Below are 26,828 nucleotides of genomic sequence, written 5' to 3'. Positions count from 1 at the left end.
GTTTGTATAATAAGCAAATATTTCTCATCCAGTTTTTGCATCAGTAATCCAGGAAATTACACTGTAGTTTCTGATTTGTTTTCCTAATACAGGTCAACAAAAATCTCTCATTTACTTCACCACCAGCAGTCTCCTCACAACAGTCTAAGTTAAAGCAGTCAAACGTGCTGACCGCTCAAGAGATTCTACATCAGTTTGGTTTCACTCAGACCGGTGAGCCCCTTTCTTACTTTGACAATTCTTTTAAATGTTCAGATGCTCGTTTTGTTGATGAATATCACTTATTTCTTTAGAAATAAAGCTCATAATGGTCGGTTTTCACACTTGACAAATTATATTCTAGCATCTCTTTTGTCCTTAAAATCACCAAGGTTATTTCAAAATTGGATTTGGTAACAGTAGATACACTGAACCTATGTTCTATTAACAGATAATAATTTAAAACTAGCAAAATACGTGAGTTTTAAACCTGTATGATGTTAAATCTGATTCAGTTTCCCAATTAGATAAAGAACCCATCATAGATGGATAATCCCGTGTTATAATTCATTTCAAGGAAAGCCAAGGTAAAATACATTTTGGCAGAAATAGGATGTAACCTGTAGTGATATCACATCCCATTAAAGGGCAAATTAACCAAATATGCAAAAAAGCTTGTTACAAAACTATACTGAATCACTGAAGTGAACTATACAATTGTTTTGGCTAATTTTTTTTTTTTTTTTTTTTTGAGACGGAGTCTCACTCTGTCGCCCAGGCTGGAGTGCAGTGGCGCAATCTTGGCTCACTGCAACCTCCGCCTCCTGGGTTCACGCCATTCTCCTGCCTCAGCCTCTCCGAGTTGCTGGGACTACAGGCGCCCGCCACCACGCCCAGCTAATTTTTTTGTATTTTTAGTAGAGACGGGGTTTCACCGTGGTCTCGATCTCCTGACCTCGTGATCCACCCGCCTCGGCCTCCCAAAGTGCTGGGATTACAAGCGTGAGCCACCGTGCCCGGCCTTGGCTAATGTTTTAAATGAGTTTCAATAAGGTTTTTAAAGGATATCAAAGGAAAAACATCTAAGTGAGAAATGTTTGTTTGTGGTAATGAAAGATGACTTTTTCTGTTCATTAGCTATATGTTTTTGATAGTATTTTTTCTATTGCTGAATTCCTTTAGAAAGGTAAGAAAGCTGAAAATAACAAAACAATTATCTTTTACAAAAATTATGTGAAAAAGAAAATTTAAGTTTGAGAAGATCAACATAATTTACTTAGAAATTTGAGGACAATGTATACCACTTTTTTACCTTGAAAGTATTTGGAACTTACATATACAAGTTATTTTAATATTGCTGTATAGGTTACATGTTATAGTGAGAAAATACTTGGATTCACAACTCTTATGCTCAACCCTGGCTGGGCGTTTTATAGCCCTTATTACCTGCAAACCTTAGGCTCTTCATTTGAAAACTGAAAATGATACTTACATTATATATTATTGAAGTTTAAATGAGGTTGCACATAGGAAAACACTGTAAGCATAAGGTGCTATATGAATATAACATATTTATATTGTAAACATGATGAATATGTGTAAGCCAACTTTGAACTACTTTGAAATCTAATTTCAAGTCACTATAATAATTAATAACAATTATCTCAAACCTTAGAAATGTTTAATTTCTAGTGTTCCAGATATCTGCCAGAAACTAAAGTAATAGTGTTGGCCATTGTTATTTCCAGTGGAGCTGCATCATACTACCTCTTTAGATTATTCTTTTCACCCTAAATAGATACTTGGCTTGGCTTCAGACTTTGTCATTTTTATAACTAGTAGGGAGGGAACCTCTCTCCGCCACTCTATCCCTACTAACTGGAAACAAACTTTTCATTCCACAATTCAAGATTAAGAGCTTAGAAGGTAAATATCTGGTTGAGTTAATAGATTGTTTAAAATTCATTTAAGCAGTATCTTATGTCTGTCTGCCAACAAGGTATAGATATAGATACAAATTTTTTTTTTTCAATTTTTGTAAAGGGAAAGAGCAGAGGGAATAGGTAGGAAGGCTTTTGAAATGGGAAGAAGGATTACCACTGAGACAAATTAAAGGGAAAGAGGGATATGATAAAGGCAAGCCTTTCAGACTTCACAGTTATATATAGGATTGGCTCCATTTCGCTTCAGTTTCCATGGCCATGTAGACCATAAGAGGTATATTTATATCCCTGCACATACTATCTTAGAAGCATGACCATTAAGCCATTTGGTTACTAATATGCCTAACCTCATTTTAAGGCGTATCTTTCTTAGAAATGTCATTGAGATATCACTGAACAGAAAAATTGCAAAAGCATAATATGTGGTCTATCTCAAAATGGCCAGATTAATCTCTTTTATTAAGAAGCCAGTGTTTATGGAAAAAAATCCTGCCTTAGGAACCAGGTGAGCTAGTTTTCAGACCTAACTCTATTTCTAAATGTGGAATCTTGAGCAGTTTCTTCAGGCCAGAGTTTTCTCATCCCTCCAAATAAATGAGGGCTCTGGCTTTGGTGAGTTTCGCTTTAAAAATTCTGTGATTCTATTCAGTGTTCAAATCAGTTTGTAAAGTGGATAAATAATTAAGTGTTGATTGTACAAATAATCTATTAGAATCTGAAATACATGACTACAAAAACAAATCATGTAAATAGAATGTTTAAAAATAAAAATCTCACTGAAAACCTATCTGAAATATACAAGTCACATCTGTCGATATTTGCCTTTGGACAGTATAAAAGAAAGCTATTTACACAGAGCTAGTAAGTATGAGCCCATTAGCACTCATGCTAGGAGACTTAAGAGTAGGCGTTGATTTTATATATATGTAAGTGGGTTTACATGCTAGAGTGCTAGACCCTGAAGTGGGTTTATGTTCTCTTGTAACTTTTATTGATCTTATTCAAGGTGAGTTCTAGGTAACGGAGACTACTAGAAAAGTAAGCATTTCTCTCTTCTTTGATTTGTATTCCTCACAATTTCTAGAATACTTCATTTATTCATTCTAAAATCATTTTAAGTGACCACTTTGTTTAAGGCCCTCTGTTTAGCATGTGGAGTAAATGTTACAGTCTCTGCCTTCAGGAACCTCTAGTCTGGCTAGGGAGACAAATAAGTATGCACCAAATTAAGTCAGAATGTGACAAATTCTGAAATCACAGTGTAAACAAAGTGTCACCAGAATAAAGAGGGATAGGAGAGCTAAAATATTCTCAAACTTGATGTGTTCCAATGGAACTCTTGGTTTTTTTGCCCCAGACACCCTTCCCTCCACCTCCACTTCCCCTACTATCAAGTTTTCCTAATCCCAGTACTCCACAGCACCATTCACCCAGTTGTTTAGAGATAACTAGGAGCCATTCGTGATTACTCCTTTTCCCTAGACTTCCCTCTTTCCCATTTGCCATGCTGTATTTGGAGTTCAGCCAATCTTTCTCACCAACTACAAAATCCCATTGCAGTAGTCCCTGTACCTACTGCAGTAGCCCTGAATAAAGTCTTTTCTTACTGTGCTTTAACAAGTATCATTGAATAATTTTTTTTTTTTAACAATACTTAGAAGAGAGCTTGGTATGGCTAGGGAGTGGTTTGAGTCTTGGTTTAACTGGAAAAGGTGAGATGAATGTGTTTAAGGTGAACTAAGTTTGCAGAGGTAGATTGGGTCAAATCATACTGCACTGAGGAATTCACATTTTATTCTCTAGATCGGGGTCCTGACCCCCAACCCACACCCCCAGGTGCACAGCAGGAGGTGAGTGGTGGAGCTGGGAGCATTACTGCATGAACTCCGCCTCCTTTCAGATCAGCGGCATCATTAGATTCTACTGTGAACTGCGCATGTAGGGATCTAGGTTGTGAGCTCCTATGAGAATCTAATGCCTGATCTGAGGTGGAATAGTTTCATCCCAAAACCATTCACCTTTCCTCATCCCCTGCCCCCCGGTCCATGGAAAAATTGTCTTCCATGAACCTGGTCCCTGGTGCCAAAAAGGTTGGGTACTGCTGCTCTAGGTAAAAGAATTATCCAAGGAATGAATATTAAAGGGATATTCTAAAATGTATTTTTTCCTTTGAATACAGCTGGCATTTATTCTCATTTATTATATGAGGAATAGGTTACTTGTATCCGAAAAAGTTGGATACAGCTCCTATGAGATGCTTATTTTAGGAACTGTTCATTAAGCTATTAGTCTAAGTTCTTAACAAATCAGATAATCCTATAAAAATTAAAACTATAGCATCTTCCCTGAGTAATTTTTATAAGAAAAAAATTATAATTTTAACATTTTTTGTTAAATTTTAGGGCATAGCCCATCTAAATGCGTCACCATGTAGTAAACATCTTATATTGTATCTCAAAACTGTTTCCATACTTTTCTAGTGTAATGAAGAAAATCTATAAAACAATAACAGCAACTTGCATTTGTATGAAAATTTATAAAGTGCTTTCATATATATCCTTATTTGATCCTCAGCAAAACTCTCTGTAAAGAGAAACATGAAAATCATAGGGAGTGAAATCATTTTAGAGCTTCTGGGACCTTAAAACTTTGATTACTCAATTTCTGTGCAGGGAAACCGAGAATCAGAGAGGCCGACATGTTAGAATTCACGTAGCTAGTGGCCGTCATGTCTAGCTCAGTACTTCTCATCCTCACCATACCAAACTGCCTATTCCTAGACGACAGTACATGTTTAGGGAGATGAAGTGGGCTCCCTGCTCACAGCCCTCAGGGAGACTGTGTCTAGAGCCACTCCTTCATTTGTTGTCCTGCCACATTGCTAAGTGGGCCGTCTGGCTATGAGTATTACCTTCTTTTTTTTACTAGCTTTAGAGTTCTGAGATATATTGCAAAGTAATAATATAAACAGTATAACTCTTTGGAAAAGGTGTGGTTTTTGAGACTGAGGTGTCAAGGAGGACATCCTATTTCCTGAGGATTAATGAACTTACATCTTTCTTTGACCTTTAAATATAATTCTGTTTCTCAGTTGTTAGACTTTTTTAAGGCTTAATTTCCAGTAATTATGGTATGTAGTCTCCAGTCAAATCAACAGGCTCTGTACAGAGCAGTTTTATTCTATGTTATTTTATCTGAATCAAGATCACACTCAACCATCTCAAGAGTCCCTACTATAGAACAGGGATGTCCAATCTTTTGGCTTCCCAGGGCCACATTGGAAGAAGACTTGTCTTGGGCCGCACATAAGATAGGCTAATACTAACGATTGCTGATGAGTTTTAAAAAAATAAAAATAAAAATAAACGCAAAAAAACCTCATAATATTTAAAGAAAGTTTATGAATTTATGTTGGGCCACATTCAAAGTCATCGTGCGGCCCATGGGTTGGACAAGCTTGCTGTAAAACAAAATGTGGATTATTCAGTAATAAAAATCAATCACTGTTATGGGTAGGTAGGGGAGAGAAATTAGCAGGAAGTGTTACTACTGGCAATGGGGTAGTTGTATCATCTTTGCATGTTTATATTTGGAGGACAGCATATTTCATTTTTGTGGACTTTGAATATATTTTCACAGCATTGCTCTAAATTAAATTTAATTCATATTAAATCGATAAGTTGAGTCAAACAAAAGAAAATGAATCATTTTATTAATATGACTTTATTCATGCACTCTTCATATTATCTTTATTAACTGTAAACTTACAGTGTGGTGATAGGGATGACATGATTTTTTAAAACTATCAGTAGCTTCTGCCTTCTCCAAATTTTATTTGTGTTCTCCGTTAGACCTTGTAAAACTATGTTAAACTTGATAACCAACCATTTAATCTAATGTTTTGCCATATCCTATTTTCCTTCACAGTGAAAATATTTGATTTAAACAAGATCATAAAATTATTCAGTGACTGTGGTATTGGTTAAGAGATCTGTCAAGCTAACTCTTGTGCTTCTACATGTTGAATAATATTTGAAGAACTTTTTTTTTTTATTTTGAGACAGAGTCTCGCTCTGTCACCCAGGATGGTGCAGTGGCACGATCTCAGCTCACTGCAAGCTCCGCCTCCCGGGTTCACTCCATTCTCCTGCCTCAGCCTCCTGAGTAGCTGGGACTACAGGCGCCTGCCACCACACCTGACTAATTTTTTGTTTTTTAGTAGAGACAGGGTTTCACCATGTTAGCCAGGATGGTCTCGATATCCTGACCTCGTGATCCGCCCACCTTGGCCTCCCAAAGTGCTGGGATTACAGGCATGAGCCACCGCATCTGGTCAAAGAACTGCATTTTTTCATTCATTTTGTGTGTCTTTGAAAGTATATACTTACATTCCCTTGACCAGCTCTTAAAATTGAGTTATTGTTCCAGTTAAATTTTTTATTGTTGTTGAGATTTTAGTATATTGAAGTTTTAATTTTTTATAGAGAAATGTAAAACTTTTTAGACAACTGAAATGTGAAATGAATCCTGGATCATAATTTCACCAGAGATTCTGTGATATTCTTGTATAAGCCATTGTAGAAGGTAGATTACATCTAAACTGGAAGCATGATGATTCTTGTATTTCAAAGAAAAAACATTTTGACAAAAATTAATAATTAGAATGACTCTCAATAAACACAGCTGATGGTAAAAGGGGGTTTCCATTTTAAGGAAGGTAAAATGAGCTTCAAAGACTTTCTCATCTCATCAGAATTGGCAGAGCTTTCTGTTAGTATTACTTCATGAACTTTAAACTGTTAATTGAAAAAGAATGTTTGATTTAATTCTGGTTTCAAACTTTCAAAATTCCAGTGTTTCAGGTGGTATAATAGGTGAAAGACATTAATTCACTGTTGTAGATTAATAGGTAATCTACAAAATTAACTGATTTCTATAGTCAAATGCCCTTAAATGTCTTTTTTGGTACTAAAAAGAATCAAAAATGTTTTTATTATGCAGTTTTTAACGACAAGAATTTGTTTTCCAAACAGTCACTTTGCTGAATTCAACACATGTATATTATGGTGGAAAAAGCACTAGACTCAGGGTCAGCCAGCCAGAAGAACTGAGCCTGACCTGGGATCCTGCCACTTGCTAACTGTTTTGTTAGGTAGTTCACTTTCTCTCTTCGGATAAATGTCTCCACGTTTCCTACTTCATAGAATTGTCAGAATCAACACAATACATTTAATACTTTGAAACTCATAAAATATTGGGAGAATAAACGGTATAAGGTTATGGGAGGCTTTTTTGATTTTGTTTTTTAGTTTGAAATTATGCAATTTGTTCTGTTGCCAAAAGAGTGGAAGATATCTTATTTTAAGATATAACTTAATAAAATTTAAGTGTTGATTATAGGAAAAGGAACATGTCAAAGAGACAAAAAATGGATATAGCATTTTTAGAAGCATGCCAAAAAAAGACATTAAGATGAAGTAAGTTCAAGAAGAAAGTTGTCAAGCATCTTAAACTTGAATAATCTACTAGAACACTTAACTTTCCAAACTTTAGCTTTCTACACGAGTACCACCCTTAACCCATCTTTGGCATGTAATGAGATAACATTGAGATTTTAAGATTATTAAAATCAAAGTACTCTCTCATCTGTGTAATCTGGCCAAAATCTATAGGGCATAGGTTCGGTTGGGGGACAATCCTTTATTCCACAGACATTAAAATAGAACAAAAGCAACAACAGAACTCCATTTGCTAGCCTGTGTTTCTCTTAGAATTTGACCATCTCTAAGAACATAATCCCCAGAGGCATCAAAAAATCTTGAGGTACTTCATATAATTCCATTTTGCAACCTGTAGTTTTTCCTCTCTTAAGAAAATGCTTTTCAGCCAGGTGCTGTGTCTCATGCCTGTAATCCCAGCACTTCTGGGAGGCTGAGGTGGAAGTTCACTTGAGCGCAGGAGTTTGAGACCAACTTGGGCAACATGATGAAGCTCTATCTACAAAAAATACAAAATAGTTAGCCAGGTGTAATGGCATGTGCCCATAGTCCCAGCTGCTGAAATGGGAGTCCCAGGCTGAAATGGGAGGATCACTTGAGCCTGTAGGTCAAGACAGAGCAAGACCCTGTCTCAAAAAGAAAAAAGAAAAAAAGGCCAGGTGGGGTGGCTCATGCCTTATGATCCCCTTGGGAGGCCGAGTTGGGCCAGTCACCTGAGGTCAGGAGTTCAACACCAGCCTGGCCAACATGGTGAAACCCTGTCTCTACTAAAATTGCAAAAATTAGCCAGGCGTGGTGGTGGGCGCCTGTAATCCCAGCTATTCGGGAGGCTTAGACAGGAGAATCACTTGAACCTGGGAGGCGGAGGTTGCGGTGAGCTGAGACCACGCCATTGCACTCCAGCCTGGACGACAAGAGCAAAACTCCATCTCAAAAAAACAAAGAAAAGAAAACACACTTTTCTAGGCCAGGCGCGGTGGCTCACGCCTGTAATCCCAGCACTTTGGGAGGCTGAGGCAGGCGGATCACAAGGTCAGGAGATCGAGACCATCCTGGCTAACATGGTGAAACCCCGTCTCTACTAAAAATATAAAAAATTAGCTGGGCACGGTGGCGGGTGTCTGTAGTCCCAGCTACTTGGGAGGCTGAGGTAGGAGAATGGCGTGAACCCGGGAGGTGGAGCTTGCAGTGAGCCAAGATCATGCCACTGCACTCCAGCCTGGGCGAAAGAGGGAGACTCAGTCTCAAAAAAAAAAAAAAAAAAAAAAAAAAAAAAAAACACTTTTCTATAGTAGATAATATCAAAATGGAAGAAAAGGTGCTTTTTTTTTTTTTTAACCAAAAATGTTTTGTTACAATTGTTTATTGACAGAAGCACTGATATATGGAGGAATGAACTTCAGATTAGGAATTAACACAAATTTCTAATTCAGCCTTTATCACTCAGAAACCACTTGATGTATTCAGCTTCTGAACTGCTTATAGTAGGCCAGACGATATGTTTAGTGCTAGTTGTTCAGATTAAAAATTATAGACCTGGCCGGGCACGGTGGCTCATGCTTGTAATCCCAGCACTTTGGGAGGCCGAGGCGGGCGGATCACGAGGTCAGGAGATCGAGACCACGGTGAAAAACCCCGTCTCTACTAAAAATACAAAAAATTAGCCGGGCATGGTGGCAGGCGCCTGTAGTCCCAGCTACTCGGAGAGGCTGAGGCAGGAGAATGACGTGAACCCAGAAGGCGGAGCTTGCAGTGAGCCAAGATTGCGCCACTGCACTCCAGCCTGGGCGACAGAGCAAGACTCCGTCTCAAAAAAAAACAAAAAAAAAAATTATAGAGCCTGCCTTCAAGAGTCAACAGTTTTTTGTTAGAAGTAGACAGTTATTCACTACAGTGTGATCAGTGTTCTCCCCTTGGTAAATGCTATAACATCATAAAAATGGTAAAAATGTTGTGAATATATTAAAGGCTCAGACTTATGTGTCTGGGGTAAGTTAAAGAATTTAAAGACACTGATTTCTGCCATTACACCTTCCTAAATCAATCAATGTTTCCTTGTTTTGTTTTTGTTTTTGTTTTCTGGCGGGCTGTTAATGCTGGGCATCCTTCATTTTCCAGGGATTTCACAGCCTGTTTAGCTTAGGTATTGTACAAATGAATCTTCTGTTACTTCTCCTGGTTTTCACTCAGGTTTTCCCCATCCAAATATGCTGATTCCAAATTCACAGGTTTCATAGTCAGATAGCTTCTATATCTACTACAGCCCTCCAATAGTGTTTTCAGACAGATGTTTCTAATCGTTTTCCATCTTCTATAAATTTGTTGAAATCTCTAATCTCTTCTTTTCAAGCTCAAAAGTGACCTTTTCGCTGCTAATTCCAGTGGTCAATTCGTTGTTCTTATCTTACTTAACCTATCAGCAGCATTTGACACATTGGATCACTTCTAAATACATGGTTTCTGGGATACCACATTCTCTTGGTTTTCCTCTTATCTCATTAGGCACTCTTCATTCTCCTTTGCTAATTTTTCCTCTTTTCTTCCATGTCTTATAAGATGGTTTCACTGCAATTTGACCCTGTTTTATTCCCTATATATGCTCACTTGCTTAGTGATTGCATGACTTTAAATAAAACTCATATGCCAGTGATTTTCAAATATTTATCTTCAACCCATACCTCTTTTCTGAACTCTAGATGTACACAGTCCATTATGGTAGCTAGAGGCTGGTATAACTTAGGAACTAAATTTTTAATTTTATTTCATTTTAATTAATTTACTTTTTTGGGAGGTGGGGGTGATGGAGTCTTGCTCTGTCACCCAGGCAGGAGTGCAGTGACGCGATCTGAGATCACTGCAACCTCTGCCCCCCAGGTTCAAGTGATTCTCCTGCCTCAGCCTCCCAAGTAGCTGGTACTACAGGTACCTGCCACCATGCCCAGCTAATTTTCTTATTTTTAGTAGAGACGGGATTTCACGATGGTGGGCAGGCTGGTGTTGAACTCCTGACCTCAGGTGATCCATGCACCTCAGCCTCCCAAAGTGCTGGGATTATAGGCGTGAGCTACCATGCCTGGCCAATTTACATTTTAAAAGCCACATCTGGCCAGTAGGTACCATATGGGCCGGTGCAAGTTTATAAAATCCACTTCATTATCTGACTCCCAACGAATCAGGTGTTACAATATAAAGAACAGATTACCAGTTTTTTAAAAAACTGAATACAGGTAACACGTTTAATAATAAAACTTGCCTAAATGTTGAAGATTTTGTGGTGGCATTTCATCATCATGATTTTGAAGACGCTATTAATAAGCAATTTTGATGAGCTCAAATAGGGACTCTAGAAGTGTCTTATTTTTCCTATTTACATAAATACATGAGATTCTGGTAGCACTTAGCCAGAGGTCAGAGGCATTTGTATTTACATCCATATTCTGTTGCTTAATGCTGTGACTTGAGCAAGTTATTATTTCATCTCAGTGACCTGTCATTTGAAAATAGAGGACAGGAAAATGTTTATTACAAGTGAAAGTTTTTAAATACCAAAATTTGTTTGTCTTACAGTGCAATAGGAATAATAGATTGTATCTTTATAACTATATTCAGAACTACTTTAATCATTGAACGTTTTTATTTTAAATTTATCTAACTTCCCACTAAATTTTAGAAAGGGAAAGCACTATGTTCTTAGAACTAAACCTAGTAAATGTCTTATGTTAAAATCTATATTCCTGTGGTACATATGTATTATTTCTAAATATAACTTTCAGGCATACTGTTGAAAACATTTCAATAAGTGGTTTTTATTATATAAAGTAGAAGACTTGAAAGGTTTCAGCTACTTTATCGGAACATAATTTATACCGTGGTGAAAGTAGTAAATGTTTTGCAACTCACTGCTTTGCTTCTAGGGTAAAGGAAACTCAGTAATCAGTTTACTCAAAGGTGAGAATTGAAGGAAGAATTACAACAATGCCATATGGCTGCAACAGGTGAGATGAGAGGGTTGGTTATAAAGTAGCTAAATTATTTTGACCAGGCATAACTTTATTTTTTTATAGTTTGAGGATATGACTACATTAATATAGTTTACTATCAACCATAAAATGTATTTTATAATTTTGTAATCTCAAATCGAAATGGACCGTTCAATTTTTAAGATAATTGGGCATACAAAATGATGTTGTTATAAAATATATTTCCAAATACGTAGTTTTTAAAATAGGTTTTTCTATAACTTTTTTTTTTCTGATAATACACTTAATACATCCCCTTGAAGAAAATGAGTATTCCGTTCTGGCTCAGCAAGATGGCTCACACCTGTAATCCCAACACTTTGCTTTGGGTATGAAAAATGGGTTCACACCATCTCATATTCTCTATACCACACCAGTGTAATCCCGTCAAGTGATCGCTTGAGGCTAGGAGTTCATGACCAACCTGGGCCACATAGTGGGACCCTGTCTCTTTAAAAAAAATTGTTTTTAAATTATCCAGGAGTGGTGACACATGCCTGTGGTCCCAGCTACTCAGAAGGCTGAGGCAGAGGGGAATCGATTGAACCCAGGAGGTTGAGGCTGCAGTGAACCATGATAGGGAGGGAGGGAGGGAGGGAGGGAGGAAGGAAGGAAGGAAGGAAGGAAGGAAGGAAGGAAGGAAGGAAGGAATCATAATTTTAAGCCATCTTTAGTTCTTCACTATTACGGTGTATATATTTATATATACAAAATGTTGGACACATTTCTGATAATGAAAAATATTTTAATTCACAATTAAAATAAAAGATCTTTTTCTCTGAATTAATCATATATACTTGTTTTCGCATATTTCACATCAGTGTTCATTTCAGCATTATATTCTGTGATTCTGTGGTAAGTGATCCAATTTTTAAAAAATTATTTTTTTATTAGTTTTTTTTTTTTTACTAATTTTGCTTAGGATGGGCACTGCCTGGAACCAAGCAAGCAGCTCTTCATGTTTCCTCCTCTGGGGGAAAAATGAAATAGCACTTGTATTACAAAAATAACAGGTTTTTTTATTTCCTTTGTAAATCCTTATGTCTCAAAGTAACTTTTTAAAAAATTAAATCTGTGACAAGAAATTTTTAGTTTTTAAACGTTTTAGTTTTTGTCTACTGAAAGCTCTGGAAATTCAGAAGGAGGCTATCTAATTAAGCTCTCATTTACCCTTAGGTCATAATCTGCTAAAACTATACTCAGAATAGCCCTAAGGTTTCCCTTAGAGAAGTGAAGTGCATACTTTTGCATTTTGTGGTTTAGTCAGTTTGGTCTGGATAGTGAACAGTCTGTGATATCATAGAATTTACTGGTAATGTTTTCTGGAAATGAATATCCATCACTTATTGAAGATGTTAACTAACAATGGAAATTAGGTTTAGGAACCAGACCTTCTGGTAATGATAGAGACTTAGAGATAATGTTGATTTGTATTTTCTGGAATTTTAAATGCACATTTTTAAGAAGCCTTTTCCTTTAATGAAAAGTGAATGAAAATGTAAAGAATCACTGTGTTGTTCTTAGTCAGCAACTTGCCTACCAGTGTGAGAGCAAAGTTATTGAGAAATATGGAAAGTGACAAATGACTATATGCGTGACTGGTCATTTTTTTTTAAACGATGTAAGAGATTTTTTGTGTTATAAATGGTTAATAAGTAAAAAGTGGAACATTGTTCTTATTTCAGACAATTTACTTTTTTCCTCAACTTTCTCTAAGAAAACATTCAACTGTAATTCATAAGGAATAAAAGTTAAGAATGATTTCTAACTGGTTTCCATCCTTTTTTTGAGAAGAACCAGAAATACCACATTTTAATAGAAGTACTCTAATGAAAACTGTTAATTCAGTTTAAAAAATAAAAACATTTTTAATATTTTCAAAAATTAATTGAAGCAGTTCATCAAGCATTGTTTATGGAGAGCCTACTATGTGACAGAGACTCTGCCAAGCACTGCAAGAAATGGAAGATGAAAGCCCTCAGAGGCTTTCCAGTCTATCTGGGGAGTCCAGCAGGCAAAGAAATAGTTATAATAAGGGCATGCGTATAAAACACAGTGGCAGCACAGAGGGGAGAGTATGTCCGATTACATGTATCATCCTTATAAAGTGCACTTAGTTTTATGGCCTTGTTTAGAAGTTTATCTTGCCCATGCAATATACAACAATATCATCTATTTTGGAGTTCTCTAAATGATAGCTTGGAACTCAGAATCTGGATTTTGTTGCTGGCCTTTTGTAAAGCTCATGTGTCACAAGTCATATAATGATCTTAGTTAGGATGCTTTCTTCAAATCTGCCTCCCAAGGATCTTACAGTATTCTGAGAATAAGTGAGTTTATACTTAGTAGGACTCCAGTTTATTTCATATTAATGTCTATGTGGGTGTGTTTGTATTTCATATTAATGTCTATATGGGTGTTTGTATGTATATGTGTTACTGTATATACTTGCCACTTTTTTAAAAGGAATCAAGTCTTTTACATCTCATTGCTGTTAAATTTGTCTGAGAAATATAGGGCATGAACAGGTATTTTGTTTTGGCCAACTTAGAATCAGTGAAGCTTGTTTTTTGTGGGAGTCCACTTTTCCTTTTTTTCCCTCCTTCAGTAGTGACATTATGAGGCATAATGTTATCTCAGTCTTTTTAGTCTGATTTTGAAGTGAAGATTTAATGAAGAGTTGAAAGTAAAACACTTTAAAAGCTAATGTAAAAGGCAGATATAAATGCACATATAACAGACAAATTAATGTACTTAATGTTCACTGAACTACTACAGGGAAAAAATAACATAATAAGCATATTTTTAAAAATGACTTCTCTTTGCTTTGGATATGAAAAACTTTTTCTAAATCATCATGCTTATGTTCAAAGTTTAAATTTAAAAGTTTTCCCTAGAACTTAAAATGTCTTTTTTATGGAAAGACCTGGAAAAAATGGGTTCACACCATCTCACATTCTCAATACCATACCAATGTAATAGACCAAAAAATGTTTTCCATCATTAAATCCCTTCTTGTTTTAACTTTGTACTTTTTTTTTTGGTGGGGTGGGGGGTGTATTTTACTTAAAAAGATGTTTAATTTGTACACATGCAGGTACTGGGAATGCAAGATCATTTATACATTCAGTAAGTACTCAGTGCGTACTTACAGTGTCCCAGGCACTTTTATACATACTCTGAACGTATCAGTGAACAAAATTGGTAAAACTCCACATCTTTGTGTAGCTTACCTTCTAATGGAGAATGACATTAAGCAAATGTAGTCTGGTTATCCCTCGGTATCTGGGTAGTTGGTTTCAGGACCCTTTGTAGATAGCAAGGTCCTTGGATGCTCAAGTCCCTAATATAAAATGGCCAGTATTTGGATATTGCCTGTGTACATCCTCCTATATACTTTAAATAATCTCTAGATTACTTATAATACCTAATACAATGTAAATGCTATATAAATAGTTGTTGTCCTGTATTGTATAGGGAATAATGACAAGAAAAATGTCTATGTGTTCATTACAGATGCATTTTTTTTCTGAATAGTTTCAATCCATGGTTGGTTGAATGCATGGATGCAGAACCCATGGATACAGAGGGTTGTTAAATGAAAACATTATAACAACAAAGCAGGGAAGGGAGTTGCACCTGAGGAGTAGGGTTAGGTTGCTGTTTAAATGGAGTGGTCAAGGAAAGCTTCACGAAGTAGCTGAGAATTAAGCAAAATTCAATGAAGACAAAGGAGAGAGAGAGGGAGAGGGAGGGAGGAAGGAAGGAGGGAGGGAGGAGGAAGGAAGGAGGGAGGGAGGGAAGGAGGGAAGGGAGGAAGAGGGGAAGGGGAGGGAGGGAGGGGGGAAGGGAAGGGAGGGAGAGGGGGAAGGAGTGGGGGGAGGGAGGGAGGAAGGAAGGAAAGAAGGAAGAAAAGGGAAGGGAGCTTGGAAAAAAGGAAGCTAGGAAGGAAGGAAGCTAGGAAACCAAGTTGTTTGGGAGAATAGCATCCCCATCCAAGATCCTGAAACAGGAATGTACTTGGTATGCATTTTGAACAGCAAAGAGGTCAGTATAGCTAGATTGGAGGGAACAAGGAGGAGAGTAGAACACAGTAAGTTCAGAGAGGTAGCAGCGGGCCCGGATTGTACAGAACCTTGTAGGAATGAAGTGCAGAACTCAGCCCCATCCCTAGCACTGCTAGTATTCACTGGAAACCTATTTTTAAAAAGATAGGTAGATGGGATTGCATAGTTTGATATTTGCTGTAAGAGGAATGAACAAAGTGTACTAGAGAATGCAGATGATACAGTTAACAAATTCTGTGTTAAAGAAGACAGTAAGGCCTCATAGAGAAGACAGTATGTGAACTAATTGTAAGATGAGAAGAATCGTAAAAGGTGTTACGGCATTACAGCTAGGAAGGCCAGTTAAAAGGTGATTTAACAATTGAGGTAGGAGAAGGGGGTTGAAGTAAGAGAATGACGATGTTAAATCATTAACATGGAGGTCTAGAATGTGAGCGAAGGTAGAGAAGTAGAATTTGAGGTGCCAGAGGCTTCTAATTTAGGTGAATGAGTGGATAGCAATCCATAAATGAAAATAGGAAATACAGGAATATTGAGAGGAAGATAATGAATTGTATTTTAGATATATTGAGTTTGAAATGCCTACAAGATATGGCATTTCTGAAACACGATATCTAATAGCTTGCTCATTCATTTGAACCTCATTTATTAAATATCCTACTATGAGTCAAGCCCTGTGCTAGGAACTATACAGTGTATTTTGGAATATAGGCTTAGAGTGTTAAGTATAGATGAAGGAGTCATTGGTATATGTGTGGTATTTGAGCCCATGGGAGTTAATGAGATAAGCTGGAAGAAGCTATCTAGTGAAAAGAAACTAAGAACTATTAGGGGTGACTATGAGGTGGATAACTTGGATGTTTGTTACCCAGAAAGACAGTAAGGAAAAAAAGGAGGAAACAAGAAAATACAAGAAGCTTCTTTTGGTGTTGTATTTTTTTTTAATTCTGCATTGTAATAACAAATCAGTAAAAAGGAAATACTGAAATTATAAATTTACCTTTCTTATCCTTGTTATATTTATACTTTTGATTTTCAGTCCATAATATATTGTTAAATCTGTTAATCTATTGTTAATCTACTTTCCATCTACAACATTATCGTTAAAATAATTAATATTAATGTTAAAGACAGTTATTAAATTATATTTTAAGGATTGAACACACAGAATTGAAGTTTGTTGGCTTTGCCAGTGTAATAAATATGTGGCAGACTTTATTAGGAACACACTCTACTAACCTCAGATAAAATATATAGAGCATGTCACAAAGGATATGATTTGAACAGACTTCAATCCATATTAGAATTTACTGAGGAAATTTATCAAATACTAAAAATTGTAGGCAACTCTTTATGGTTTTAGGTAGAAATTAGTATAGTTGGTATTTGATTATTGGTTAGCACAATTAAGTTATTTGGGCATTAGTTTAGAAGTCTATTAAATCTCTGCTAACTTTATGTATTCATTTTATCAGTGAATTTTATTTTTGACTAATATTTGGGAATAAATAATATAGATTATTAAAGACTGGCATAGCCCAAGAAGGTCTTCCCAGAGATGTGAGTTGCAAATAACTAGTCCAAGATCACATATCTAACAACTGTCAGAGCCAGTCTTCTAATACATGCAGAATGGCCCCAGAGTCAGGACGTATTATACTAACAAATTATCCCTTGAAGTATGTTATTTTTGGAAAGGAACAAATACTAATCATGGAGAATTATAAATAACTGATATCTCTGATTGGGACAGTAATTTTCCCAGAAAACATTATTTTTCAATAAACATAGTAAATTTATCGAATAGAGCAATCAACATGTAGAATATAAATATATAATATTTATTCATTCATGCGTTAATTTTTTAGCTTTCTGTTATTTTTAGGAAAGTGATCTGATAAATCCAGAGTTGAGAAGGAGTGCTCTGTTTTCTAATTGCTTTTAATAATGCTGAGACATTTTTAAAATAAGAACTCAGGCTGGGCTCAGTGGTTCATGCGCCTGGTACTTTGGGAGGTTGGGGCAGGAAGATTGCTTGAGGCCAGGAATTCAAGACAAGCCTGGGCAACATAGTGAGACCCCGTTACTACAAAAAAAATTAAAAATTAGCTGAGCGTGGTGGTACATGCCTGTAGTCCCACTGCTCGGATGGCTGAGGTGGGAGAATCACTTGAGCCCAGGAGATCAAGGCTGCAGTGAGCCATGATTATGCCACTGCACTCCATCCTGGGCAACCAAGCAAGACCCTGTATCATAAATAAATAAATAAATAACTCAAAACCAGATTACTCTGCTTATGTGGAATATGTTACAGTGTTCAAAACTGTTAAAGATTCGGTTGCCTACTGTAAGATAATCGTCTATGCAGGCAAAACTGTTGAAGATTCGGTTTGCCTACTCTAAGATAATTAAATATCTGTTCAGGGCCTATTATTCCCCAACTTTATTTTGAAATTTTTTTAACCATAAAAAATTGGAAATATGTAAAATAAAACCCCTAAATTTGCATTTGCTTCTTCCTTCCGAAAACTTCATCATACATCTGCTAAAGTAAGGATATTTTACTGTCTAACCACAGTACCATTATCATACCTAAGAAAAATAACCAAGATTCTAATTTCATAAACAGTTCATGTTCAGATTTCCCTAATTGTGTCAAATAAGTCTCAAGCAGTTTTTTGTTTACTTGCTTACTTTATTCAGCATCCAGTCCAGATTCATACTTAAATTGCTTGTCATGTCATTAATATCAGTTAATCTAGAATCTGTTTTTGGTTGTTATGGCATTGACTTTTGAGTCAAACTGGACCAACTTTTTTTTTTTTTTTTGAGATGGAGTCTCACCCTGTCACCCAGGCTGGATTGCAATGATGCGATCTCAGTTCACTGTAACCTCCGCCTCCCGGGTTCAAGTGATTCTCCTGCCTCAGCCTCCCGAGTAGCTGGGATTACAGGCGTGCGTCACCACGCCCAGCTAATTTTTGTATTTTTAGTAGAGATGGGGTTTCACCATGTTGGTCAGGCTGGTCTCGAACTCCTGACCTCGTGATCTGCCCGCCTTGGCCTCCCAAAGTGCTGGGATTATAGGCGTGAGCCACCGCGCCTGGCCTTGGACCCACTGTCTTATAAAATGTCCAACATTTTTAATGTATTTCATCCTGATTATATTCAGGCTAAACTTTTTTGGCAAAAATACTATTAAAAAAATCTAAAAAGTATGTGTAAATGGTTTGCATCATATCGGGTGCATATCATGTCAGCTTGTCCCACTTTTGGTGTTGTCAAGTTTAGTCCTTAATTAAGGTGGTGAACACCAGATCTCTTCATTGTAAAAATTAATTTTTTTCTTTGTAATTGTTGAATAATCTGTGGAATGATACTTTAAGGCCATGTGAATATCTTGTTCCCAACCTTCCTTTGTTCTTTGTGTATGTTCCTTACTTAGTGGGCTTAGTAACCCTACTTAGTGGTTTCAGTGTCCATTGATGATCCTGGCCTGAAATAATTATTGTAGTGGGCTGAGGATACAAAATGGTGTTTTCTAGTGCTGTTACCCCTTATTCTTCAGTCGGGTGTTTTCTTCGCCCCCACCACTGCCCTCCCTCCGCCCCCCCCATTCCTGTCTTTCTATATGAGTACTATGGGTTTTTTTCATTCAATTTGTTGTACTACTTTTCTAACATTTTTTGAGTGTGGGTCAAATTGTCCCCTAATTTGGCGAAGGAGAGCCCATTCATTCCTGCTCTTATGTCCTTTGATATGAACCAGTTAGCCTTTGAGCACTTCCGTGCTTATAGTGTCCTAAGTTCGTCTGGTACTATCCCTACCCCAGAGCTGAAATCAGTCATTTCTCCAAAGAACTCTGATACTATTAGTAGGTAATGCAATTTAGAAACTAAAATCTGGGACTAAGTACACTCATTGCTATTGGGGAATCATTCCTTTTATATCCTTTCAGTGAACATAACTTGAAAATATATTTTTACAAAATCAAGTTTATATTGATATTCCCAGTTATCTTTATTGTATATTTGTATGCTTTTGTTTGACATAATAGGGAGCCTTGTCATTTTACCAATAATAAAGGCTACAAATATTTTTCCCATTTTGTCATTTGGCTTTTGACTTTGCAGTACAAATGTTGCAAAGTATGGATTCAATTTATTTTTCAAAATGTCCATCCACTTGTCCCCAACATATTGTCCCAACACCATGTATTTGAAAACATCTCTTCTTCATAAACCATATGTACTTGAATCTTTTTCTAAACATTTTAATTTATTCTGTTCATCTACATGGCTACTCGTGTTAATACGGCATTATTTTAGTTACAGAGGCTTTTTATGATATATACTAATATTGAGTAGTGTTTATTTCCAGTGGTTGCTCGTTTTTTTCCCCTCAGGATTTTTTTAAGGTATTCTAACATGTTCTTCTATATGATTTTTAGAATCAACTTGTCTAGTGCTGGAGAAAAAAAAACTTTTTAAAAAAAATTAAAATCATATTAAATTTATATATTGTTTTGGGGAGAGCTCACATTTAGATGATGCTACATTGTCTTGTCACACAACATGGGATGTTCCAACTAGATACTCCTCGACTTACAATACAGTTATAGCACAGTAAACGTATAATACGTCAGAAAAGCGTCCAAACCTACCAAACATCATACTTTAGCTTAGCCTGCCTTAAACATGCTCAGAACACTTACATTAGCATACAGTTGGGCCACATCATCTAAGACAAAGCCTATTTTATAATTAAATGTTGAATATCTCATGTAATTTATTGAATATTCCACTGAAAGTGAAAAACTGAGTAGTTGTATGGGTACTCAAAGTATGCTTTCCACTGAAAGCATGTTACTTTCAAAGTATGGTAAAGTTGAAAAATTGTTAAGTCAGACCTTCATAAATCAAGGACCACCTGGACTTTTGTGTTTTTCAGAAGTATTTTAAGGTGTTCTTCATACTGTTTTACACATTTTTTTGTTGTATTTATTCATATTATTATTTATATTGCCCTTATAAGTGAAATATTCTCTTTCATTATATCTTCTAATTTGTTTGAATATGTAAGAGAAATTGACTTTTGTATATTAAATTTTATATGATGCTGACTTTCCAATTTATTAGTTCTGGTACTGATTGTGTTAATTTTAGCATTGATTCTTTTGGACTTACTAGATATAAAATTATATTATCTGCAAAACGTAGTTTACCTTCTTTTCCAATTCTTAAGAAAGGCTTGCAGTCTCAGTACAGATGACTTCTGCACATTAAAGTAGCAGAAAAAGGCCGAGCACGGTGGCTCACGCCTGTAATCCCAGTATTTTGGGAGGCTGAGGCGGGTGGATCACGAGGTCAGAGATCGAGACCGTCCTGGCTAACATGGTGAAACCCCATCTCTACTAAAAATACAAAAAATTAGCCAGGCGTGATGGCGGGCACTTGTAGTCCCAGCTACTCGGGAGGCTGAGGCAGGAGAATGGCGTGAACCCGGGGGTGGAGCTTGCAGTAAGCCGAGATTGTGCCACTGCACTCCAGCCTAGGCAACAGAGCAAGACTCCATCTCAAAAAAAAAAAAAGATATATATATTTTTTTATATATATATATTTAAATATATATTTATATATAATTAAATATATATATAATTAAATATATATTTATATATAATTAAATATATATATATAAACTAGCAGAAAAGATCTCTGCCTTCTATAACTGTATTCTACTGGAATGTAATAAATTTCATGTTTTCATAGGCACAGATAATCAAAGCATAATTCTATCTCTGTTCTATATAGAAAGATCCCTGGGGATTGCCAAAACTGACATAGGATGCATAGATATCATATTGCCCGAAACAAGTAACTCTTAAGATGTCATGAAAGGGAGGTTAGAGCTTCTCCTGTTCCCAGAACAGTGCCTTGTGCTTAGCAAGTAGCTTGTAACCATTTGGTAATGATACATAAGATTGCTGGATATATGTTCTATCTTCAAAACTTGGCACATGTTCCTCTCCGTTTTTGTTTTGCAGCATACCTGTTTGTCTTTGTTCTTCTCTCTTTGATCATAGTCCTGAGTTAAAGGTTGGTAGGGTTTAGGAAAACTAAAAAATGTATGCTTTCAGCTGTTCAGATTAGGTACAGTGGAGTAAAATGTCATGATCTGATTTTCTACAAAATAAATACTAAAAGTGTCTCCCAAGAAACACAAAATTTCTTTTATTATCTTCTCTAGACTGTATTAGTATCTGGGAAATTAGGGAAATGTTTATAGTCATGCATCACTTAACAGTGGGGATACATTTTAAGAAATGCATAGTTAGGTGATTTTTTTCATTATGCGAATATCATAGAGTGTACTTACACAAACCTAGATAGTATAGCCTACTACACCTAAGCTATATGGTATGGCCAACTGTCCCTACACTACAAACCTGTACAGCATGTGACCATACCTAATGCTGTAGGCAGTTGTAACACAATGGTAAATAATTGTGTATCTAAACATAGAAAAGGTACAGCAAAATGCAGTATTATAATCTTATGGGACCCTCATTGTATATGCGATCTGTCATTGACTAAAACATTCATTACTCAGCACATGACTGTAATACATTTCAGTTTTGCACTAAGTTTAGGAACATTACCAAAGGGTAAATTAACGTTTTTTGAAACAGTCCTAGTACATTAACTCAGGCATTCTGATGACTAATACAGCTAACACTGCATTGTAGCATATGAATCTGGTGAATGTGGCATAGGAGAATAGATTCATTCAGTTAATATTTGAGTCAATTCTTGAAGACCTTCTATATTTTAAGCATTTGGATTAGGCACTGTGGATATGAAGATGAAAAAAATCAGGTCCCAACCACAGGGGCTAAACAAACACATAAATGGGTCTGAAGGGTTTGTGGCTTAGAGGTGTGGGCGTCAGTCCAGGTACTGCTGCTTTTAGTTATATGACCTTAGGAATGTTACCTACCTTCTGATTTACTTTCTGAAAGCCACTGTTTCCTTCCTTTAAAATAGGGTTATCTTGTTGTTTAGTAATTAACTTACACTTCTTTTGTGTGTATTTGACAAAGTCTCACCCTGTCACTTGGGCTGGAGTGCAGTGGTGCAACCATAGCTCACTGAAGCCTTGACCTCCCAGGCTCAACTCAAGCCATCGTCCCAAGTAGCTGGACTACACATGCACACCCACAACCAGCTAATTTTTTTTTTTTTTTTTTTTTGGTAGAGACAGGGTCTCGCTATATTGCCAGGGCTAGTCTCAAACCCTGGGCTTAAACAATTCTGCCTCAGCCTCCCAAAGTGCTGGAATTACAGGCATGAGCCACTGCACCTGGCAAGAAATCTTAATAGTTATTTTTTGTTTGTTTTGGTTTAATTTAAAAGACTCTCTAATTCTTCCATTGGCATCAGCGTCTCTACCAATTCTAGTTTATTTCTTCTTCTTCAGGCTACTGAGGCTCTTGAAGAAAATTATTTTCTTTGCCTCTTCGTGGTCTGTTGCCCCAACTATACTGATGGAAGTCTGAGTTGTAGCAAAATCAAACCTGCCCAACTGATAGCCCTCTGCTGGGGCACAGGAGTGAGGCTGTCTTCTCAAGTCTCATTAGTTGCAAGTTCCAGCCATCTCCCAATGACTGGGACTGAATGCCAGTTCTTCCAGAAGCCATTTCTTCCAGGTGTATAGACCCTTTTTAGGGTTATTATTATTCGTAGGATCTGCTAGGTCCTTAATGTACTACAAACATTACACTTACAGATATTGCCCATTTCCAAGGGGATTTATAGCTTCTGCTGGCTGAAAGCCCTCAATGAACTCTGAAAACTTAATTTTCTACTCACATCTTTGGAAAAAGCCTGCTTACCCTGCACAGATCCTTGCTCAACACCGAGTAGAACAAAGTCCTCCCACCCCAACCCTTTGCCTTGACATATTGGCACTGAGATCCCAGGAAAACTTTATTCTAATATATACTCCAGGGTTTGCCAGCCTTCTTGTCTTAGTCTTTGTAGATCTCTAGAAAGAAACTAAACTATATGACTTTAAATGTTAAAATCTAGAGTAAAAAGGATGTTCACATAGAAGATTAGTTGAAAAGATTATCATGAAGATAAAAGTTGTGAAGGTAAAGATGAGCTATAAAATTAAATAATAGGATAAAATTTCCCTGAGCAGAAGAATGATAAGACTCTGCAGGTCAAAGGGTTTATCAAGTCCCGGGAAAAGATTAATGATAACAAAGGCACTCAGCCATATTCTAGTGAAATTCCTGATTTCCTAGGTAAAGGAAAAATATTACAAGCTTATATAGAGTAGGAACAGGTTCTTTACATAGGAAAGAAAATCACATGAGCACTTGACATATCTAAAACACTAGAAGCTGGCTGATAGTGGAATAACATAGGCAACCAAGATAAAGGGTTTCTTATCCAAAGGAAGGCATATTTGGATATACAAGGATTTAGAGAGTACTGTAACCAAATGACAATTGAATGAAACAAATCTCAAGACAGAGGAAAACATTAGATTTTTCTGTTAGGCATAGAGGAAAAGATTAGGTGTTTTCTTACACTGTATCATTTTGTTTCATAAATTCACACTTAGCACTTCTACAAATTCCCATGCATTTTTATCTCTTTAAACTTAACTATATAAAAAGAATAGAGAAATAAGCCTTCTAAAAGTTTAATCTTGATGTGGAGCAAGGAGATATTGGTATGTATTGTATCTTGGTTGGAGAGAGGTTTAGACATAAATTTATTTGGATAAATAATAAATGTATTTATTACTGTTAGAATCCAGAAGGGAACTAATAGCAGATTTTAAGTGTTGGTAAAGTTGAAAACAAGAATTCAAGATCAACAGGCAAGAAAAAAAGGAATATCCACTGAAATAGACCAAAAACAAGAAAATTTTAAAAAGCAACAATATAAATAATTGGAAGTAGAGTTTTGCTTCTAATTAATATGTACATTGTAATGATCATCACTCTTACCATATTATTGAGACCTCACATAAACTAAAAAGCCATCAAAGAGATGTGGTCACAGAGAATTCTAAATAAAATAAATTGCAAAGAGAAATGAACCCTACTGCATAAAGAAGTAAAGACAAGCAATCACTTAAATACATGGGAACATTTATTGAGATAGAAACCAGACAAGCAGAGGAGCAAGCCTTCTATAAGCAGAGCTACTGCTGAGGCAAGGAGAGATTAGCTGAACTTCTAAGGACTATGTGGACTGGCATGACAGATTGGAATCTGAAAGATCCCGAATGTCGCTCAGTACTCTCCGCCTATCAGTTCTCCCCAAGAGGACTTTTGAAGCTTAAGCACTGACAGGAAACTGGGAGTAAGGCAGAGAGAGTTCCCATAATCTCTAGAAGTTTAAATCCCAAAGTTCCACTAGAAGGAATAACTCATCTCATTTTGGGGAGAGTTATAATAGGTGTATTGAAATTAACTAAGCAACAGCCCAGCCCCAACCCAAGTCAGCTCCTGATTTAAAAAGAGATCTACCCCTCACCCTAGCTTTCTGAAAAAGGAAATAGTGAGCCTTTTCTGAGGGAAGACGTTTGCTATTTCAGTCTACTGATTACATGTCTGGCAGTACTAACCTATAATCAAATTCTGAGGCATGTGAATTAGCAGAAATAGATGACCCATAACAAAGAAAAAGAACAATGAATAAAAGGAATCCCACAGATAATCAAAATGTTGGAATTAGCAGGCAAGAATTTTAAAATATCTGTTACACATATGTTAAATAACTTACGAGGAACCATGAACAAAAGGAGTGCAAAGATGGAGAATTTCATGGAAGTCAGGATTTCCATTTCTCTTAAATGGAAATCCTAAAAAATAAATGAATTATAGTCTAGACCTGAAGAGTATAAGAGATACAAAGAAAATTCATTAGATGGACCTAACAACAGATAACAGCAGATAACAGATAGGACACCTTAAAAGAAGGACCACTGAACTGGAGGGCACAACAATAAAAATTATACAGATTATTCAAATTGAAACAAAGATGAAGAGGAGGCATGGGAAGAAGAAGGAGTCAGATCTGTGTGACCCTGTGAAATGGATTAAACATGCAACTGGAATTGCAGAAGGAAAACAGAAAATATGGGTGAAGAAATATTTGAAGAAATAATGGACTAGTAGTTTTTCTCTAATTAAAGACAACCTATAGACATAAAAAGCTTAGCAAGGAGAAGTAGTCATCAGCATTTAAAGCTTGTTTCCATAACTGTGTTGATGCTGTCTCAAAATGGCAGATAGGAGGCAGGTCTAACTTGCAGCTCCCACTTGGATGGACAGAGCAGCGCACAGAGAATCACACTGTGAACTTTTGCTCCGAGAACTACTACCAGAAAAGCCGAAAGAATCCACAGACCCGTTAGAGGAGGCAGCTTGCTGCTACATGCTCTGTGAGACAGCTGAAAAACTGAGTGCCCAAAGTGTGAGAGAGGGAATGTCCACCCCTGAACACACATCCTCACTGGGGAACCTGAAGGTCCAGATCACCAGAAAAGGATTTGACCTTACCTGGAGCTGAGACGAATTTAGAGAGCCGAGTGAAATATAGGGGTAGAGGAAGCAGTGAGAAGAGCCCTATGGGCACTCTTGGTCCTCAGGGAAGCCATTCCTGCATTCCTGACTGTCTTGCAGGAGTCCTTGGGGAGGGCTGCCAGTGGAATTGGAGAAAGACCACAAGGAGAAGGAAACTTCTAGCTGAAGTTTGTAACAATTTCAACTGAAGGCAAAGTTTCCTGGACAGAATCCAAAGGAGGGAGCAAATGAGGTGCAAAATCTGAAAGCCCTGCTTGCTTTCTCAGAAGGGAAGCTTGTACCCTGGGGTAAGTTCTCAACCCTGCTCACTGGCTGCCTAGAAATAAACTCCTTGCTACTGAGGGGTAGAGTGGGAACGAGAGTGGCATTTTGGGATGCATGGGAACTGGGTGGGGCCTGTCACTACTGCCTTTCCTTCACTTCCCTGGTGACCTATATGACACAGCAGAGGCAGCCATAATCCTCCTGGGAAAGTAACTCCGTCAGCCTAAGAACCACATCCCCATCCCACACAGCAGTTGCAGCAAGCCCCGCCCAAGGAGAGTCTGAGTTCAGACATACCTAATCCTGCGGGCGCGCCCTACCACCACCATGGTCTTTCTCTACCTGTCCTGGTACCTTAAGACAAAGGATATAATCTCTTGGGAGCTCTGTGGCCCCGCCCACCACCTAAGAAACCGGAATACTTATCCAGGTGACCCTGGGGCAAGCTTGTA

The 26,828-nt window shown here is 36.9% G+C and overlaps 1 protein-coding gene across 13 annotated transcripts in view; it reads left to right on the top strand.

Moving 5' to 3' along the window:
* The window catches only part of AHI1 (Abelson helper integration site 1), a 226,949-nt gene that overhangs the window by 109,585 nt on the left and 90,536 nt on the right, over positions 1-26,828 (top strand). For 12 of the 13 annotated variants that reach the window (XR_004029367.1, XR_004029366.1, XR_004029365.1 and 9 more), the window contains one exon: positions 93-213. Coding sequence is in view for 9 of the 13 variants with exons in the window: in XM_030809724.1 (XP_030665584.1) it covers positions 93-213 (121 nt within the window). In the remaining 4 variants the exon portion in view is untranslated. Of the gene's footprint in view, positions 1-92; positions 214-3,725; positions 3,773-26,828 lie in introns of all 13 variants that reach the window. The other variant, XM_030809725.1, reaches the window with a different exon arrangement.

The sequence above is a fragment of the Nomascus leucogenys genome, chromosome 3 (assembly GCF_006542625.1).
Source record: "Nomascus leucogenys isolate Asia chromosome 3, Asia_NLE_v1, whole genome shotgun sequence".
NCBI classification, from domain to species: Eukaryota; Metazoa; Chordata; class Mammalia; order Primates; family Hylobatidae; genus Nomascus; species Nomascus leucogenys.
The sequence above is the reverse complement of the archived record's forward strand: the minus strand, read 5'-3'. Positions and strand labels throughout refer to the sequence as shown.